Below are 15,369 nucleotides of genomic sequence, written 5' to 3'. Positions count from 1 at the left end.
TCAAAATAAAATCATAAAGTGGAGAATAACGTTGTAATAATACTTAAATAAATAATATTATAGATAATAATCTGCATTGTGGGAAAATGCTCAGGAATATGTCTAGACTTTCTGGTGTAGCTAAGCGGAGTTTGCATATTCTGTCTGTGCATGTCTGCATTATCGGTCTATTTAGTTCAGGGACCACATACAACTCAATCTCATCTTGAGTGGGACGGGGTAGTAAAATAGTGCTATGTTCACCTTTAATTTGAAACTTTGCACAGGGTATATGTGATAAAAAATGTCTACCACCAAACAATTACGACGGAAAATTAATACAATCCCAATACAAGTCCAATTTCAATGAAGCCTTCTCGTGCAAACTCCAGTGAAATGTTCATAAATGTGTGTTTTCTTAGAAATTTTTACCATTTGCCTCATTGTTTGGTGGGTCATACTGGAGCCTCTTGCTAGCTGATTTTGGCCTGCATGCCTCATATTTGGCATTCCAGTTGTATGTAAATTACCCAAATACCACATGGTTTAGGTCAGTTGGGTAGCAACCTAGAGTTTGTGACTTCTTTGGATGGGTGCGGTTGATCACAGTTGGCAGATCGAGGTCTTTCAAAAATGAAATGTGCAAATTTCAAAGGAAACAATAAAAAAAAACCTTTGTAGAATCTGATTTTGTATGTTGGTGAGAGTGAGTTTGTGAAACGGCATTTGGCTTTGCTGTAATGCTTTGGCAGTAAGGGATAGGTGAGGAGTCGACCTGTTTTTTTGTTGTTGTTTTTTTAAACAAGCAATCTGGAGGCGGCTCAGAGAAAAAGGTTAAAAACAACTGGTTTAAGCAATACAAGTATTTTTTTTAAATGCTTGAACTCAAACTGGAAAATTATTAATGCAAACAATTCCACTACATTAATTCCCTTCTTAATGTGACTCTAATACACAAATATACTAATATTATTAATCATATTATTGAAACCTGAAAGTGTTGTCTGTGCTTTTTAGGTACAACAGTGCAAGGAGCAACAAATCAAATATCCTTAAATCAAAATGAAAAATCAGTGTAATTACCTTAGAAGCACTGAATGAAATTATAAAGGCAGCGTGTAAAATACCTAAATCTTTTGAATTTTTTTAATGAATTTGATTTTCTTTTTCTTTTTTTTAAAGCTGTGTCAGAATAATGGCGTTAACTTCAGACTTGACAAGTTCATTAAAATCTGACAAAATATATATTTACATGCTGCATTTATCTCTTTCAGTGTACATTCAATTATTAACTCTACTTTAAGTTTTGTGTAAGTCAGGTAAATACACTTCAAAGTGATTGCTTTTTTGAAACAAAAATAAAATCTATTAAATAACAAGACGTACACTTCCCCGCCCAACTCCGACCCACAGCTCTTAACTAAACAGGAGTCACTAGAGCCACTTTGAACTACAGCCAGCAGCCATACAGCAGAGGTGCATTAAGACAAATCAAGGGCTTGGCTGAATGGGATCTCCCGGTGGAAGATAGGCAGCTGAGGATGGTCTTTGTCTCTGAGAGGAACAGAGGCTCTGAGGTCCTGATGGCAGAGTGGTGGATGATGCAGATGAGGTGAGGGATGCAGCTTGTGGTGCTTGATACCTGCATAACATCAGCAAAAAAAAAGTTTTACAGCTGCATATCACAGATTTATTTATCTGATAGATTATTGCTTGTATGTGTGTGCAGGCACATTTGTTCATACAGCATTGCAGCGACATGTCACATGCTTATAATTTTCAAAGGAAATGTTTATGCCAGAAGAAGGTGATACTTCCAAAAATATGTCAAAAATGAGCTTTGTTCCTGCTTCTCTTACCAGGACTGGGATTTCCTGACCCGTGAAGATCCAGCGGTCCTCTCCCTAATGGGAACAGTAGCCAGGAGATCGCACAGCATTCGGGGAGAAAAGGCCCTCTCCAGGTGAGAGCCATTAAGGTTCAAGGTAAACATAGTTGGCGGAGACATATCCAACTCCAAAAGCATAATGTTCTCCGCCTGTATGAAGAGATGACAGTGAAATCATGGTCATTACAGTATAAAAACATGATAAAATATTAATTTTGCTTTTAATTACACTAATTAAGTGACCAAATATGGTCACTTGCATAATTAAGAGTTAAAAACATCATGTCAGTTTAATTAATTTAGTCTACTAATAAAAAGGCTTGGGTGGTGTGTGTAAATTGCAAAGAAAAATATAATGAAAGGAGAGCTAACTCTCATAACAGAAGACAATATAAGTCATACAACATATATCAGATATTTATATCAGATATATTTGAATTCTATGAACATGAACATTATCAGGCCATTATGATTTCGATGGTAGCAGCACAATTTAATAAATGACATAGTAATCAATCTTCAGAATTGTTTCATAAACAATGCTAAAGTATTAATAGTGTGATTATTGAAAATATTGCTAGATTACTGACACTAATACCTTGTGTAATAGCGCATGTGGCTTTGTGTGTCATATTTGAGTTGTGATTTTTATTTGAAGCAACGCACAGAATCTGTACTGTAACTTTACACTGACTATTTACTGACACATGGTGGTCAAATTTGTGAATCGTTTCTATGGCGACAAGGGGCCTGGCATCCTTTCGTGAAAAAGATTGACAGCGTTGATGGACATTGGACAAATTTCCCCACCACTTCAATTCATTTTTGTCTGCGGCTTCTGCCAAGTGGCCTTGTGAAAGTCAACCACTGACCTGGTATCTAAATGAAGCCCCGGTACACGTCGCTGTGGCAACAGCCGTCTGCGCATGCTGGCTGATTGGTCTCTTGTATCCCACAGCTGAGAGAGGCCTTCTCTTGCCCTGAGTGGGTGCACTAGAAGAAAGAAAAAAAAATACATATTCAGTTAAATAATTCTTCTACTAGCAGCACTGGTTGAAATACAAACTTCTGGAGGCCTAATAGATGACAACTTCACATATTCAGGGAGTAATTCATAAAGTGTATCCAGCTTGAGTCCGGTGGAGGTGTAATGCCGGTCAAATGTGACGAAATTAAAATGATAGTGGCTTACAAGAGCTACAATATAGACTCAATTCATTCAATTCAAGTATGCCCTCCTCTTAGTTTTCCTTCAACATGACTGCTATAAGTGACATTATATTTGTATATCTGCTTCCTACTCCTATTTCCAAGAATGCTAAGTGCTAGCTCATATGTGACTCTGCAGGTGTATGATGATTACATATGAAAACCCACTACTTACACCCTTTATTTCTAGCCCTACAGATGGCATTATCCTCTATTCAGGTAACCGATGGTTAGGAAACAGGTATTTTTTTTGCGTTGGTGAATCATTTCATGCAGTCTGCTGCTCATATGATCTACAGTGTGTGATTCTGTGTGGTTTGTTTCTGAGAAAAGAGGGTGAAGTAACTCAATATTAAATCCATTGGCTGACCTCTCTGATGGAAGGACAGGCTGGAGTCTCCACTGATCCTCGTCACCGTCAAACTGGAGTCTGTTCATGATCTTGTTCTTCTCTTCGGGGGGTATGAAATTCTCTATCAAGAGATACCTGCAATGTGCAACAAAAGACAACAACATTGATGTAATGAATAATCCTGGAATATTTCTGTTTGTGGAGTCAGTGGCTCCCAAACAGCCTCAGATTGCCTCAAAGGAAGGCTGTGCATCCCTTCTCTGGAACAATATAGTGAAGCCACCGCCTGGCAGCCACGCCCAGTCCAGTGAACACACCCCAAATAAGAAACGATGGGCACTTTCAAAGCTCAGAGGTCTGCTTAAGATTCTATAAATTTTGTTATTGAGATTTTCTCTGATGTGCAAATCTGATTTTTGACAATCTGAACACCTCATAAAACAGAAAATTGTTGCTGTAAAACACATTTTGCAGTATATGCAAGAGCTACGTTCAATCTCTGAGTGGTATTGTCACACCAGTGAAATATTGAGTTTTGAGAGCTTTTTTGAAGTTCTATGCAGGGAACAGCAGGAAAACATTCAGTGTGGGTGTGAATGAAAGCCAGGTGATTGCATTTTAACATAAGTGAAACCGAATACTTAAAATAAAAATCCGGATGTAATCTCCCTGTTTGACTTACTTGTACTTGAGCTCTCTGGTAAGTTCATTCTGTGTCTGCTCAAGCTCCTGTCTGGTTGTCACGTGTTCATCGATGATGTCTTTCATCTCTCCCTTCAGCAGCTGCAGTTTGGCATAAAACTACACAGATAGGAAGTGGAAAAGATAGTTTATTAAAGTTACACCAGTTCAACTTTACTTTAGGAGGCAGAAACATCAACAGAATCTGAAAAGTAGCTTCTTAAAACACTACAAAAAATCCAAATTCTGTCCAGAGACGTCTGAGTACACCACTGATGTGGCTTCTCCTCACATCTCTCGACTATGACGGATTCTTCACTGCAAATGAGATTAAATGATCAAATAATGTGTAATTGCTTTTGTGAAATAGCACGGATGAGTCATCCCTCACCCTCTTCAGCTTCTTTGTCTTATGTTCGACCTCCTGCTGCAGGGAGGAGAAAGTCTCTTTCATTTCTAAGGTTTCCTCCTCTTGTAGCATCATTTGTTGCTGGATCTCTCGCTCTCTTCTTATCTGCAGATCAGAACAACTTGGTTGAAATCAAAAATTCCACTGTTAATTATGAAGACTTTGCAAGAAAGTCTTAGTGTGAGAGTTCAGGCCGCTCAAAAACATTACTACATTTTAATAAACATTACACAAAAGCAGAATTACATTACAAGTACTGTACTGTTAAATATTGCTTGAATGTTGTTTGTTAATTACTTGTTCTGCAATTTCTTGTCTCTTCAGCTCCAGCATTTTTTGTTGTTCATTAGTGTGATCGATTATGGTCTTCCCCCCAACTAACAGTTTGCTCTCCATAGCCTGTGAACGACGACATAATAAATCATTCATGCAAATTTCTTTTGTTCCACACTGTCTCATTTATCAGACACCATGGTGACAATGTACCTTATATTTTTCAATGATTTTCTCCAAAGCATCTTGATCCCACTGCATATCCTCCAAACTTTTTCTGTTTTCATTCAGGTGCTTTAACTTTGGGATGCCACCGCTGTCTCTCATGCGAAGTTTCACATCAGGCTCTTCTCCATTTGTCTTCCATACATCTGCATCCTTCTCTCTGAGGAGCTCCTCTTCCATACCAGCCATACATTTACTCAGCCTCTTGCTATTCCTCTTCTTCCTCCTCTCTTTTGCAAGCATCAAGCGCTCCTCGAGCTGAGCTTTCAAGCGTGCAATCTCCTCCTGGAACTCCCTCAGCAGGGCATCTTTGGGGTCTTCATTAATCCGAGGTTTGTTCTTTATCTTCTTGGTCCTGCTGGCATACCTCAGGGTGGCCAAGGATTCCTCAAAGTTCTTGTGAGAAGGCCCCACCGTTGCGATCATGACAGTCTTGGCGTTGCCGCCGAGGGAGTCCTGAAGCAGGCGGGTCAGCTTGGAGTCTCTGTAGGGTACGTGGGTGCTTTTTCCATTCACCAGAGCTGAAATGACATTTCCCAGCGCTGACAGGGACAGGTTGATTTTGGCAGCTTCCTTCAGACGCTTCCCTTTAGCACCTGTCTTGCTCTGACGCTCACTGCCAGCCAGGTCAACCATGTTCAGCTTCCCAACACGGATGTGGTCCTCGCCATCTGGCCCCACTTCGCTGCATTCGACAGTGATGACAAAAATGGCATGAGACCTGGAGCTCCTCTCGTTCATGTTGGTGAACCCCACAGATCTGGACTGGTTGCCTATGTTCATCACATGTTCAATCTCAGTGGCGTTCTTCGTCACCACAGAAGACAGGTCTTTGACGTAAACCCCAAAGTCTGGACTTTCTTTAAGTTCCAGTTTCCTGTTGTTGTCCTTGCACAGAAGATCCCTGATTTCCTCCTGGTAGATCTCCAGGTATGAGGATCTAACCAGGTACTTTTGATTCTGAGTTCTGGATATTTGTGTGAAAATATGATGAAAAGAGTTTGGTATCACCCCTCTCCTCTCACCTGAACCCCCTTGCATGGTGTATGTTTTACCCGTCCCCGTTTGTCCATAGGCGAATATCGTCCCGTTGAAGCCCTGGAGCACGGACTCGACCAGGGGTCTCACGGCATCGTCGTAAATATCGCTTTGTTTCGAGTCCCAGCCGTACACGGAGTCGAACGTGAAGACTTTCATGGGCTCATCAGGTGGTGCCTTCGGGTTCCTGATGGTGATCTGCCCCAGCTTGTCATCAATCTCCAGAATGTTTTGACACTCGGGTGTCTCCTCTCTGCTGGTGAACGGCCGGCAGCGGACCACCACCCTCACCGCCTCGCACGGTCTGCCCTTAGACATTTCGCGTTTAAAAGATCGCCTTCAAAAACACAGCACAATCAAAACACTCGCCACGCTTAAAGCCCATCATCTCGGGCGGTGTCCACAGTCGCTCTCGAGCGTCAGCAGCAGAAATGGGTGGGACGCGCCTCCTCGAGCCGCTGTCGTCATCCCGGTGAGCGCAGCGTCTCCCGCATCGGGAGCATCTCGTGGAAGGAGGCGAAGTCACAGGAGATTGAAAAGATGCTGTGTGGAAAGAAAAACACACACATACGCGCCACCATCCAGCCAACCTGACCCAGCCCACACAGCCTCCCCGCTGCACACACCCTGCTCTGCGGACAATGGAAATCAGACATGTGACCCGCACGACGAATAAGATTGGAGTACATCGTCCCCGGTGACCAATTCTGTTACTGGGATTAATTACACTCCACCAAGCATTTCAACACACGTCTGCTTTCATTCAATACCAAAGTTTTATTTTAGCTTTCACATTTACATCGTTTGGATTCAGGCCAGAGGCTTTAATGTACAAAAAAAAAAAAAAATACCGAGGACACTGGCTGAATCATAGGTAGACATTCATCAATAATTAACAATCCAATCACCAGTAGGGACATGTTGTCTACACTGATCTCACTCAGGCATTGTGTCAATAATTAACCTCCATGTCTCTTGATCTACACACCAAGTATTGTTTCTTTAGAAAAAGAGAGTTCCTTCAACTTATTAGATGCCATTTGCAATGTATTAATTACCCCAGCCTGAAATGAAAAGCATCTTGCTTGCATTGTCCCAAGTTTATTTGAAAAGTTGTACATTCCTGCAGATTGAACTTTATGATTATTTGAAAGGCTTGTGTGCACCCTTCTGATAGGTGGCTTGATAGGTATTTGGTATGCAATGGAAAAAAATACGCACTGCATACCATTTAATAATCATAAAGTTGAATCAAAACCTCTCTGAAATAATGTCAGCAAAGACTGATAATCTCTTGTGATGGCTGGTGTCATCATATAACCTGTATGATAATCATTTTAGGCTGGGTGTACCCAATAAGCTGTCTGTGAGGTGTTTCATTCAGCAGGTTTGCCCCTATAAATGATGTTAGGCACATTCCAGTGGCAAACTGGAGTTTCATTATTATGATCTACTGGCACACACGGCGAGCCGGTCACTTGTGAAATTTCTTGCTGGAATCTGCAGCGTGATCCAGTAGGAGTTGGCATGGTGTGAACTGATTCCCATAGACCGCCTCATATTGTCTCATCTTCGCCACAAGTTTGTCAGCACCGAAGGTGTCCACAAAACGGAAAGGTCCTGGAAGCAGGTAGAGATTGTTAGAATGGAATAGCTCAAGGTAGGACCTTTTCTGCCAAAAAAAAAAAACATGGGGAAATATCCAGCTGTTCGTAAAATAGTTATACAGGTGAACTTCCCCAACATTCCATTGTAAAAGTCTTTGACAACCCATTAACAGCAGTGGCAAAGTGAAAGAACAAGTCCTTTATGAAAGATGTAGATTTGAATCTGACCTCCAAGACAGGGTGGGAATCCCAGCCCAAACACCGCTCCGATGTCTCCCTCCAACGGGTTGTTCAAAATGCCCTCTTGCAAACACAGCACGGCTTCGTTCACAAATCGAGAAACCAGCCTGTACTGCACATCAGAGTCTGCTGAACTGTAAAAACAACAGATTTCAAAGCGAGAATTGAGTTATCATTTAAACTTTGAGACTTCTAATATGAACGGATGGGACTCAAATTCTTGTGCTGTTTGCAAACATACACAGCAGGGTTTGGGGTCATCTTGTATTTCTCCAGAATGTCTCCAATTTCTGGGTTGACCTCCTTGATTTTAGTTCCGGGCTGGTAGATGTAGCAACCCTTGCCTGACTTGCGACCTAGGCAACGACAAAACATTACAAATTAATTACATTTGAATTAATCTAAACTCAGGGACTTGATCAAATTAAATTGTGTGAAATGATTGAAAGTATACCCTTGAATCCCGAGTCCACCATGGTCTTCAGGACTTCCACATTTCCACCACCAAAGCGGGAGCCGAAAGCTTTGCCGAGGTCTTCGGCCACATGAGCCGCCACGTCAATGCCGACTTCATCAGCCAGTGTGGCTGCGCCCACGGGGAAGCCAAAGCTGGTGGTGAGAGAATCCAGCTTCTTGGGGTCAACTCCTTCCTGCAAGAGGGCGTTAATTAATGAACAAATACATGTATCCGCCAAAACATTATGGCAACCTGCCATTGCTGGGAATCCAGGGACTTTTGATGGAGATTTGGCATTAATCAATGATCATAATCACGGCCATGCAACCAGACAGCCTGAAAATAAACGACCAATAAAAACACAGCAGGAAATGATCAAACAATGCAGTACTGCAACAAAATGATAGGTTCCCAAAGAGGTAAAAGTCTGTTGTTTTTGTGTAATACGTATATTGTAGTGGTTGTCCCCTTGATAAAAATCAATCTGTACCAGCCTTTACACTCTTTCAGAACAACAGTATTGAAAGTGATTTGCAGAAAAGTCATTGCTGGATTTTAACGTGACCAACCTGAAGAACTCTGACTGCTTCAGCCAACATGGGAGCCAGACACCTTGTAGTGTAGAAACCAGGTCCATCCTGCAAATAAATATACACAGCATGTTTTTATTTTTTTAAATAACACATCTCGTTCAGCGGAATGTTGTTGGTTCACATTAAGTGAATCACATTCAAGTCAAACAACTGAAACAATGTCAGTGTCACATATTTGCTTTTTTGTTACATATTTTGCAAAGAATTGATGGATTGGAGCATAGATAAAGAAATTAACTAAATAGTCACCCCAACAACGATGATGACTTTGCCTTGCTTCAGACCAACGGCCACAGCGGAGGCTGTAGTGTCCTTTGATGTTTGATCGGTTGTTATAATCTCAAGAAGCTGCATCTTGTCCACTGGAGAGAAGTAGTGCATCCCAACCACCTAAAGACACAGGATCCTTTCATTTAATAAAGACATGAACCAGCATATTCAGGATGCAATCACACTTGGTGTCTTAAATATGAACTGTGGGATTTCCATGTTAAAGCGACTCGTGTGAAGACCTCATATCAAGCCTCAAAAGAAACCTCAAGCAACGTAAATATAAAGCTGAACATATGTATTTAGCACATTATAGATCTGAAAACTGCAAAATATAGATTATAGAATTGTGCAATAAAAGATCTGTTGACACTTTTTAGGCTGATTTTAAACAGGAGTTTGAAGAAACAAATTGAACTCTACTTCCAATTGCAGTTAGATTTGTCACCGTTACAATTCTGGCCTTTTATTATCAATGTGCAAGTGTGTGTGAAGTTACAGCATAGACACAACATTTCATATTATATGTGTTGCACACTTAATGTTAAAAAATATATATATATATATATATTTTTTAATTGTAGTCAATGCTTTCTATGCATGCACGTGTGCACAGATTCTTGCACTGCTCATTTCCTGAGTACAAACCTTATCAGGTCTCTTGCTGGCAGCAGCAATGTCCTTGATGGGCAGAGCAGATGTGTTGCTGGCAAAAATGCAGTGAGGGGACACCACCTGCAGACAAATGTGAGTAAGAAAGCTGCTTTACGTTTTAAAATAACCAAATCACGGCAATAATGTTCTGAGGTTTGTGCTACAATAGATAACAGGGCCTGATATTTGCAAAAAAAAAAGACGATGGCAATTCACATAAAAAAAAAACAAAAAACTTACAGCTTCCACCTCCTTCAGGACGGCATGTTTAATGTTAATATCTTCAAACACGGCTTCAATAACCATGTCTGCCTTCTCAAAGCCACTGTAATCCAGCTGAGCGGTCAGGTTGGACATAATGGAGTCCCTCTCAAAGGATGTAATACTCTTCTTCTTCGTCTTGTCATTGAGTCTTCAGGAAATACACAAAAAAAATGATGACCCTCCAACATAGCTTCAAAATGAAAAATATCATTTTACCAGGCTTTTTAATTTGACAAAGTTAATCCATAAAAACACATGTACAGCAAGAACTTTAACTGAATGCCTTCAGACTCAACAATCAACCCACCCTTTGAAAACCTGCTGATGTCCCCTGCCTAGTCCTGGCACTGTGGTGTCCTTCAAGATGGTGTTCATGCCTTTGTCCACAGACACTTGTGCAATACCGGCTCCCATTAGACCTGCTCCCAAGATGGCAAGAGTCCTGGTGAGCAAAACCAAAAACCATCTAACTACCGATAGAAATGAAGGATTTAGAAAGACAGACTCTCCTGAACATCCTTCATGCTTACTTTACATCTCGCTGAGGAGTTCCAAAGCGGTTTTTCTTGCATGCCACTTGACCGTGGTAAAGACCAATGAGGGCTCCAGACTCTGGGGTTCTGGCCAATTGGCCGAAATTCTGAGAAACACAAAAGTCGAGGATCACAACAAGTTTGTTCATCTACGTACATATCTAAATGTGGTAATGACATTAGTTAATACCCCTTACCTGAGACTCTGCTAAGTACCCAGCAACAGGCCCCTGCTCAACCCCGGTTTTAACACACTGAGAAGACAAAACCATAGGAAGAAAATTATTCCTCCTTCAACACAAGTTTGACATAATTTAAATATAGAAGGCTGCATAGAAACAAAGTGGGTAGCAGTTTTGCGTCACAGCAAGAATGTCAACAGCTGAAATCAGGGGTCTTTCTGTGTGCAATATACTTGATCGCCCTACTATATATGCACGCATTTTGATTGAAACTGATGATTTGATAAATTTACTGTAGGTTTGAATGTGACTGCAAGTGCGACTGCCTTTGCTACGTGATGAACTGGCTACTTGCCATGAGTGTAATCTGCTTTAGTTGGCTCAAGCAACCTGCAAACCTGAGTTTGGTGTGGGATATTTGAATATTTGAATCCTGCCCAAACACTTAAATGCCAAGAAGAAATTTTTAACTTACTTCAATAATTTTCAGGGGTGCTGGGTAAAGTCCCTTGCTCTGCTTCATGACTTTACCATGGACAGTTTTGTATATTTGATTCCGCACCAGCTCAAAGCTCATAATATAGTCTTGAATTTCTGTGGAATGGAGACCATTATTGTGACATACAATAAATAGAAGTGCCAAACAACTGTGATGAAACAGAAGTGCTGAAATATTCCAACTTACTCTGCATCATGCCTTTCTCCTTGTGAAGGGGAATCTTCTTACTGGCGATCCCTCTGGCACATTCAACAGCAATTTCCTCGAGGTATTCGATTGTTCTCTCCTCTGGACTCTTCAGCCCAGGTCCTACAAAACAATCCCACCCCCCCAATTATGTTAATTCTGATATGCAGTAAAGTACAGATAATCAAAGTGCACCAATTACAGCTCATGTCATGACCTATCTGAAGATCTGTTGTCTTAATATGACTTAATACAACATCTTACCAAGAGGATCTACGAGTTGGTGGACAAGCCCCATCTTTTTGGCTTTATCTGCTCGGATATTTCTTCCTGTCAACATCATGTCAAAGGCACTGGGTAGACCAACCTGCCAATGGAAGTACATGAACCAATTAATTAGTGCAGTTAAAAGCATATTGTATAAAGCATTAAACCTTTTTAATGCTTTGATGGAGGTTAAAAAGTCATCTTGAACCATGGTACAGCATAAACTAGACATAGTGGGTGGGGCAGATACTGATGACTGACAGGGTCTCAGAGGAACACGTAAACATTTTAAACCAATTATGAGCATTAACCAGATTATTTAGCATTGCACTGCTGCCATTTCTGATCTTGTCCAGCCACCATTATAATTGGGATTCTTTCACATGCTGTTCTCTTCATTCCTACACATTAATTTAACTACACACACACACGCATTATTCTGTTGTTAATCAAAAGTTAATCAAACAGATTTTATTTCCAGTACATACCATTTTAGGGAGTCTCTGAGTACCACCAGCTCCAGGTAAAAGACCAAGCATTACCTCAGGAGTACCAAGAACTGTCTTCTTGCTCTTTGTTGCAATTCTGTACTGACACGCAATGGCAAACTGAAAAAAAAAAAAGAAGCCAATTACACGTTAGCATTAATCCAAATCGAATGTGCATTTCCTTAGTAAAATATACATTGGTTTACCTCTAGGCCTCCTCCCAAGCAGGATCCATTGATGGCAGCAACAATAGGCTTGGGAGATTTTTCAATCAGCTCGAACATCTTCTGGCCTCCTTGAGAAAGTGCACTGACCTCTTCTGCAGATTTACATGCCTGGATCATACTGTAGCAGAGAACAATAGAGGAATCCCACAAGATCCAAGATACAAGATCGCAATTTTGACATTCAAAAATTGAATGACTGAGAAAACATAATATACGGCTTGCATTACAATTTCCAAAATGGTTCGATTTAAGACAAATGGATCACCGACACACTTGTGCTTATAATCCTTGAGAATGTTATTGTTTTTGCCTCATTTAAATAAATCATGATTGTGTGAGGTCTTTCTTACTTAATATCAGCTCCTGCAATGAAGCATCCCGGCTTTGAAGAGATGAGGACAGCACTCTGAACAGCATTGTTTTCCCAGACTTCATTCATCACCTCTGACATCTCTTTTTGCATTTGAACCGATAGTGTGTTAACCTAGATGGGGGGGGGCTGCAATTAGATTCAGGTCCCATTCAGACAATTCATCAGAAAATACGATTTGCTGGGCTCTCACCTTTGAGTTTGGGTCATTGATTCGTACAACAGCTACATCGCCCTTGATTTCATAGCTCACATGGGTTCGGGCTAAAAATAGAAAGAGAAGAGAGTGTGATTGTGTCTGGGAACGGTATAAACTACTTGTGAAAATATTCCAGATTGAGAATGATTTATGCATTTACCCAACATGGCAGGTGCTGCTGAGAAGGTGCGAAAAGTGCTACCTGTAGAATGAGGGATATTATGAAATTTAGCTTGTTAAAGTCTTGCAAGTCATCCATCCTACTACCTAGTCAATTCAGTTTATTAGAATTCTAAGGAAAATCTACACTTTATGACTGGAGTAGCACAATCAACGTATTAAAATGCGTATGCGACGTTCCCATAGACTGTTGACCTCAGACAGACTTAGACGAGCTGTGCAACTCAGTGGAAAACGACCTTTCACCTACATTCTCCGCCTTCCAGTGACACACCAACAGTGGCAATCACAATGGCGAATGAATGGCAACATATATCAAAACTTGCTTTCCGTTGCCTGAACCGAAAGACTGAACAGTTACACAACGTCGGTAACAATGTAATTCAAAACTTTTCGTAGTTTGAAAAGACAGCCCCCTGGACGGCAGCGACTCCACAGCAACACTGCTAGCCTAGCACAAGTAGCGTCAGGAGTTTGCTCGCGAAGACAAAAAAAAAAGTTGACAGGTTGCACTTGGTATTGACATCTTCTCACGCTTTCACACTTCCATTTGTACGTATTATTGAAAAAAAACGAAATGACCGTATCGCAAAGTGCACAACCCACCGAGCTAACAAGCTAATCAAACCGCTTATTACCTCTGCGCTGCAGTTAGCCTCATATTTTAGCATTACCATCCACGCGTCTTCATTTTCAATATAAATTCCAAATCACACGTCGCTAAACTTACCGGTGAGGAGAGCGTATCTCCTTGCTGACAGTCTGGAAAGAACACCAAGGGCTCGAATACCAGCCATCTTGGAAGGGGAGGTCAGTGAGCGGTGGAGGAATGAAGCTAGTTTCCTCGCTGTCAATACTTTCAATCCAAGTGCTGCCACTTCCTGAAAAAAGGGCGCTTTACGAGAAGCCGATTGGCTGGTATATAAAAGCTCACATATGATTGGACGTCAGAAAAGAACTCTGAGCTGATTGGATGTTTAATGACTACGAAACGCCTCTTTTATTCCTGACAAGTTACAGGCATTAAATGAACAATAATTCATTTGTTTTGAATTTGATAATTAAGTAATTTATTATTCTAATTATATTATTCAGAAAACTTGAACATACTGTGTTCTATTTTTCTTTAATTGAGCGTATACCGCAAATATAGATAGGTCTGATTTGAATTAATGCAATGGCAACATGTTTCCACAGGGCGGAGGCAGAAAACAGTTTACTCAAAAGTGGATACAAACATGAGCTCCCCACCAAATGATCTACCTTTATCACAATATCACAATACTGGAAAATGATCTTCAAACACAATTTTAGTCCCCATTCCACTTGGTCAGTGATGCATCTTTTAGATAATACTGGTAAGATTATGCCCTTTTATGATTCCCGTACCAAATTTAACAGAGATAACAAAAAACAATACAGCAATGTTTCAAGACATTCCCCGAGGACCAAGGTATGTTATCATTTACTTCAAAATAATGTAAACCCATCTCTTCTCTTACTCTTGAGCAATGGTCAGAATTTATATTCTTATTTATTTATGTATTCTTATTCTTATTTAAAACTGATGAATAGCAAACTAAGAAGACACATTTCCATTGAACACAATATTCATTTTCATCTAACAGCCTCAATTTTGCAGTTTTTTTTAATGTACTTTTTGTGTCTGTGCTCCCAACGGTGAGGGACTAGTTTCATGGGGGGGGGGGGGGGGGGGGGGGGGGGGGGGGGGGGGGACGGAAGAAAAATTTATAATAAAATTCAACAACTCCTGAGGATAGTAATCTTTGTACTTTGCCACGAGGCCAGGCACAAGAATAAGAATAAGCACATCAAAATATGTGCAACATTCGAAAATACAGTAAGTTGCTATGCCTTTTGTTTTTTCTTTTCTCCAAGTGACTAGTCCCGCACTGCTGGGAGCATGGACACAAAACACACATCAAAACCTCCAGAACGTTTGGAAATATGTTGCTATGACTTTCTGTTAGAGAGGATGACTTACCAGCCGTTATTGTTCAAATTCAATGCTACTGGGTGTCACATTAACTTTACACTGGTGTTTGTGTTAAAATAAAGTGTTCAAAATAACACTAGCA

The 15,369-nt window shown here is 40.7% G+C and overlaps 2 protein-coding genes across 2 annotated transcripts; both read right to left on the bottom strand.

Annotated features, from left to right (window-relative positions):
- Positions 1 to 1,470: 1,470 nt before the first annotated feature.
- LOC308142061 (kinesin-like protein KIF3B) lies at positions 1,471 to 6,372 on the bottom strand (the record flags this gene model as incomplete). Its single annotated transcript, XM_080512360.1, has 8 exons — positions 1,471 to 1,621; positions 1,839 to 2,017; positions 2,740 to 2,860; positions 3,447 to 3,563; positions 4,111 to 4,229; positions 4,501 to 4,623; positions 4,816 to 4,917; positions 5,005 to 6,372. The coding sequence occupies 8 exons, from the start codon at positions 6,370 to 6,372 to the stop codon at positions 1,471 to 1,473; spliced, it is 2,280 nt and encodes a 759-aa protein (XP_080368486.1).
- Positions 6,373 to 6,817: 445 nt separating this feature from the next.
- On the bottom strand, positions 6,818 to 14,128 carry hadhab (hydroxyacyl-CoA dehydrogenase trifunctional multienzyme complex subunit alpha b). Its single transcript, XM_080513275.1, has 20 exons — positions 14,001 to 14,128; positions 13,251 to 13,292; positions 13,085 to 13,155; positions 12,872 to 13,005; positions 12,501 to 12,639; positions 12,295 to 12,414; positions 11,804 to 11,906; positions 11,540 to 11,662; positions 11,330 to 11,448; positions 10,870 to 10,926; positions 10,670 to 10,779; positions 10,447 to 10,581; positions 10,116 to 10,287; positions 9,870 to 9,956; positions 9,201 to 9,341; positions 8,928 to 8,996; positions 8,356 to 8,551; positions 8,143 to 8,257; positions 7,890 to 8,035; positions 6,818 to 7,674 (listed from the first exon to the last, which is right to left on the bottom strand). The coding sequence occupies exons 1-20, from the start codon at positions 14,065 to 14,067 to the stop codon at positions 7,529 to 7,531; spliced, it is 2,292 nt and encodes a 763-aa protein (XP_080369401.1). The 5' UTR covers positions 14,068 to 14,128; the 3' UTR covers positions 6,818 to 7,528.
- Positions 14,129 to 15,369: the final 1,241 nt, after the last annotated feature.

This window comes from Blennius ocellaris (genome assembly GCF_963422515.1).
Source record: "Blennius ocellaris genome assembly, chromosome: 17".
Taxonomy (NCBI): domain Eukaryota; kingdom Metazoa; phylum Chordata; class Actinopteri; order Blenniiformes; family Blenniidae; genus Blennius; species Blennius ocellaris.
Note: the sequence above shows the minus strand (reverse complement) of the source record. Positions and strands in the feature narration are given on the sequence as shown.